General features: G+C 82.4%; 1 protein-coding gene across 1 annotated transcript in view; it reads left to right on the forward strand.

Moving 5' to 3' along the window:
* Positions 1-4559, forward strand: part of LOC106888105 (collagen alpha-1(II) chain-like) — a gene marked incomplete at its 5' end in the record, with an annotated part of 13220 nt that overhangs the window by 5701 nt on the left and 2960 nt on the right. Inside the window, one exon of the mRNA XM_014942130.1 lies at positions 19-242. Within this exon, the coding sequence (XP_014797616.1) occupies positions 19-242 (224 nt within the window). The remainder of the gene's footprint in view (positions 1-18; positions 243-4559) is intronic.

Raw genomic sequence — 4559 nt, forward strand, 5'->3', positions numbered from 1 at the left:
GGAACGGGAGGGGACTAGGAGAAGACTCGCAAGGACGTGGGGGCAGGGACGGGACCGGGAAGCGACCAGGAGTTGCTCGGCCGGGTCCGCGAAGCGACAGCGACTGGCGAGCGGGACCGCCGCGAGCCCGGCGGGAACGGAACCGCCACGAGCCCCGGAAGAAATCGGCGAGGGCGGCGACGGGACCGCGACGCGACCGCCGCGAGACCGGCGCGGACGGAGCGCGAAGGGACCGCCGCGAGGCCGGCGGGGACGGACCGCGAAGGGACCGCCGCGAGGCCGGCGGGGACGGACCGCGAAGGGACCGCCGCGAGGCCGGCGGGGACGGACCGCGAAGGGACCGCCGCGAGGCCGGCGGGGACGGACCGCGAAGGGACCGCCGCGAGGCCGGCGGGGACGGACCGCGAAGGGACCGCCGCGAGGCCGGCGGGGACGGACCGCGAAGGGACCGCCGCGAGGCCGGCGGGGACGGACCGCGAAGGGACCGCCGCGAGGCCGGCGGGGACGGACCGCGAAGGGACCGCCGCGAGGCCGGCGGGGACGGACCGCGAAGGGACCGCCGCGAGGCCGGCGGGGACGGACCGCGAAGGGACCGCCGCGAGGCCGGCGGGGACGGACCGCGAAGGGACCGCCGCGAGGCCGGCGGGGACGGACCGCGAAGGGACCGCCGCGAGGCCGGCGGGGACGGACCGCGAAGGGACCGCCGCGAGGCCGGCGGGGACGGACCGCGAAGGGACCGCCGCGAGGCCGGCGGGGACGGACCGCGAAGGGACCGCCGCGAGGCCGGCGGGGACGGACCGCGAAGGGACCGCCGCGAGGCCGGCGGGGACGGACCGCGAAGGGACCGCCGCGAGGCCGGCGGGGACGGACCGCGAAGGGACCGCCGCGAGGCCGGCGGGGACGGACCGCGAAGGGACCGCCGCGAGGCCGGCGGGGACGGACCGCGAAGGGACCGCCGCGAGGCCGGCGGGGACGGACCGCGAAGGGACCGCCGCGAGGCCGGCGGGGACGGACCGCGAAGGGACCGCCGCGAGGCCGGCGGGGACGGACCGCGAAGGGACCGCCGCGAGGCCGGCGGGGACGGACCGCGAAGGGACCGCCGCGAGGCCGGCGGGGACGGACCGCGAAGGGACCGCCGCGAGGCCGGCGGGGACGGACCGCGAAGGGACCGCCGCGAGGCCGGCGGGGACGGACCGCGAAGGGACCGCCGCGAGGCCGGCGGGGACGGACCGCGAAGGGACCGCCGCGAGGCCGGCGGGGACGGACCGCGAAGGGACCGCCGCGAGGCCGGCGGGGACGGACCGCGAAGGGACCGCCGCGAGGCCGGCGGGGACGGACCGCGAAGGGACCGCCGCGAGGCCGGCGGGGACGGACCGCGAAGGGACCGCCGCGAGGCCGGCGGGGACGGACCGCGAAGGGACCGCCGCGAGGCCGGCGGGGACGGACCGCGAAGGGACCGCCGCGAGGCCGGCGGGGACGGACCGCGAAGGGACCGCCGCGAGGCCGGCGGGGACGGACCGCGAAGGGACCGCCGCGAGGCCGGCGGGGACGGACCGCGAAGGGACCGCCGCGAGGCCGGCGGGGACGGACCGCGAAGGGACCGCCGCGAGGCCGGCGGGGACGGACCGCGAAGGGACCGCCGCGAGGCCGGCGGGGACGGACCGCGAAGGGACCGCCGCGAGGCCGGCGGGGACGGACCGCGAAGGGACCGCCGCGAGGCCGGCGGGGACGGACCGCGAAGGGACCGCCGCGAGGCCGGCGGGGACGGACCGCGAAGGGACCGCCGCGAGGCCGGCGGGGACGGACCGCGAAGGGACCGCCGCGAGGCCGGCGGGGACGGACCGCGAAGGGACCGCCGCGAGGCCGGCGGGGACGGACCGCGAAGGGACCGCCGCGAGGCCGGCGGGGACGGACCGCGAAGGGACCGCCGCGAGGCCGGCGGGGACGGACCGCGAAGGGACCGCCGCGAGGCCGGCGGGGACGGACCGCGAAGGGACCGCCGCGAGGCCGGCGGGGACGGACCGCGAAGGGACCGCCGCGAGGCCGGCGGGGACGGACCGCGAAGGGACCGCCGCGAGGCCGGCGGGGACGGACCGCGAAGGGACCGCCGCGAGGCCGGCGGGGACGGACCGCGAAGGGACCGCCGCGAGGCCGGCGGGGACGGACCGCGAAGGGACCGCCGCGAGGCCGGCGGGGACGGACCGCGAAGGGACCGCCGCGAGGCCGGCGGGGACGGACCGCGAAGGGACCGCCGCGAGGCCGGCGGGGACGGACCGCGAAGGGACCGCCGCGAGGCCGGCGGGGACGGACCGCGAAGGGACCGCCGCGAGGCCGGCGGGGACGGACCGCGAAGGGACCGCCGCGAGGCCGGCGGGGACGGACCGCGAAGGGACCGCCGCGAGGCCGGCGGGGACGGACCGCGAAGGGACCGCCGCGAGGCCGGCGGGGACGGACCGCGAAGGGACCGCCGCGAGGCCGGCGGGGACGGACCGCGAAGGGACCGCCGCGAGGCCGGCGGGGACGGACCGCGAAGGGACCGCCGCGAGGCCGGCGGGGACGGACCGCGAAGGGACCGCCGCGAGGCCGGCGGGGACGGACCGCGAAGGGACCGCCGCGAGGCCGGCGGGGACGGACCGCGAAGGGACCGCCGCGAGGCCGGCGGGGACGGACCGCGAAGGGACCGCCGCGAGGCCGGCGGGGACGGACCGCGAAGGGACCGCCGCGAGGCCGGCGGGGACGGACCGCGAAGGGACCGCCGCGAGGCCGGCGGGGACGGACCGCGAAGGGACCGCCGCGAGGCCGGCGGGGACGGACCGCGAAGGGACCGCCGCGAGGCCGGCGGGGACGGACCGCGAAGGGACCGCCGCGAGGCCGGCGGGGACGGACCGCGAAGGGACCGCCGCGAGGCCGGCGGGGACGGACCGCGAAGGGACCGCCGCGAGGCCGGCGGGGACGGACCGCGAAGGGACCGCCGCGAGGCCGGCGGGGACGGACCGCGAAGGGACCGCCGCGAGGCCGGCGGGGACGGACCGCGAAGGGACCGCCGCGAGGCCGGCGGGGACGGACCGCGAAGGGACCGCCGCGAGGCCGGCGGGGACGGACCGCGAAGGGACCGCCGCGAGGCCGGCGGGGACGGACCGCGAAGGGACCGCCGCGAGGCCGGCGGGGACGGACCGCGAAGGGACCGCCGCGAGGCCGGCGGGGACGGACCGCGAAGGGACCGCCGCGAGGCCGGCGGGGACGGACCGCGAAGGGACCGCCGCGAGGCCGGCGGGGACGGACCGCGAAGGGACCGCCGCGAGGCCGGCGGGGACGGACCGCGAAGGGACCGCCGCGAGGCCGGCGGGGACGGACCGCGAAGGGACCGCCGCGAGGCCGGCGGGGACGGACCGCGAAGGGACCGCCGCGAGGCCGGCGGGGACGGACCGCGAAGGGACCGCCGCGAGGCCGGCGGGGACGGACCGCGAAGGGACCGCCGCGAGGCCGGCGGGGACGGACCGCGAAGGGACCGCCGCGAGGCCGGCGGGGACGGACCGCGAAGGGACCGCCGCGAGGCCGGCGGGGACGGACCGCGAAGGGACCGCCGCGAGGCCGGCGGGGACGGACCGCGAAGGGACCGCCGCGAGGCCGGCGGGGACGGACCGCGAAGGGACCGCCGCGAGGCCGGCGGGGACGGACCGCGAAGGGACCGCCGCGAGGCCGGCGGGGACGGACCGCGAAGGGACCGCCGCGAGGCCGGCGGGGACGGACCGCGAAGGGACCGCCGCGAGGCCGGCGGGGACGGACCGCGAAGGGACCGCCGCGAGGCCGGCGGGGACGGACCGCGAAGGGACCGCCGCGAGGCCGGCGGGGACGGACCGCGAAGGGACCGCCGCGAGGCCGGCGGGGACGGACCGCGAAGGGACCGCCGCGAGGCCGGCGGGGACGGACCGCGAAGGGACCGCCGCGAGGCCGGCGGGGACGGACCGCGAAGGGACCGCCGCGAGGCCGGCGGGGACGGACCGCGAAGGGACCGCCGCGAGGCCGGCGGGGACGGACCGCGAAGGGACCGCCGCGAGGCCGGCGGGGACGGACCGCGAAGGGACCGCCGCGAGGCCGGCGGGGACGGACCGCGAAGGGACCGCCGCGAGGCCGGCGGGGACGGACCGCGAAGGGACCGCCGCGAGGCCGGCGGGGACGGACCGCGAAGGGACCGCCGCGAGGCCGGCGGGGACGGACCGCGAAGGGACCGCCGCGAGGCCGGCGGGGACGGACCGCGAAGGGACCGCCGCGAGGCCGGCGGGGACGGACCGCGAAGGGACCGCCGCGAGGCCGGCGGGGACGGACCGCGAAGGGACCGCCGCGAGGGAGTCAGGGACGGGAACGGGAGGGGACTAGGAGAAGACTCGCAAGGACGTGGGGGCAGGGACGGGACCGGGAAGCGACCAGGAGTTGCTCGGCCGGGTCCGCGAAGCGACAGCGACTGGCGAGCGGGACCGCCGCGAGCCCGGCGGGAACGGAACCGCCACGAGCCCCGGAAGAAATCGGCGAGGGCGGCGACGGGACCGCGACGAGATCGC

The sequence above is a fragment of the Calidris pugnax genome, unplaced genomic scaffold (assembly GCF_001431845.1).
Source record: "Calidris pugnax isolate Ruff unplaced genomic scaffold, ASM143184v1 scaffold28, whole genome shotgun sequence".
Classification (NCBI taxonomy): domain Eukaryota; kingdom Metazoa; phylum Chordata; class Aves; order Charadriiformes; family Scolopacidae; genus Calidris; species Calidris pugnax.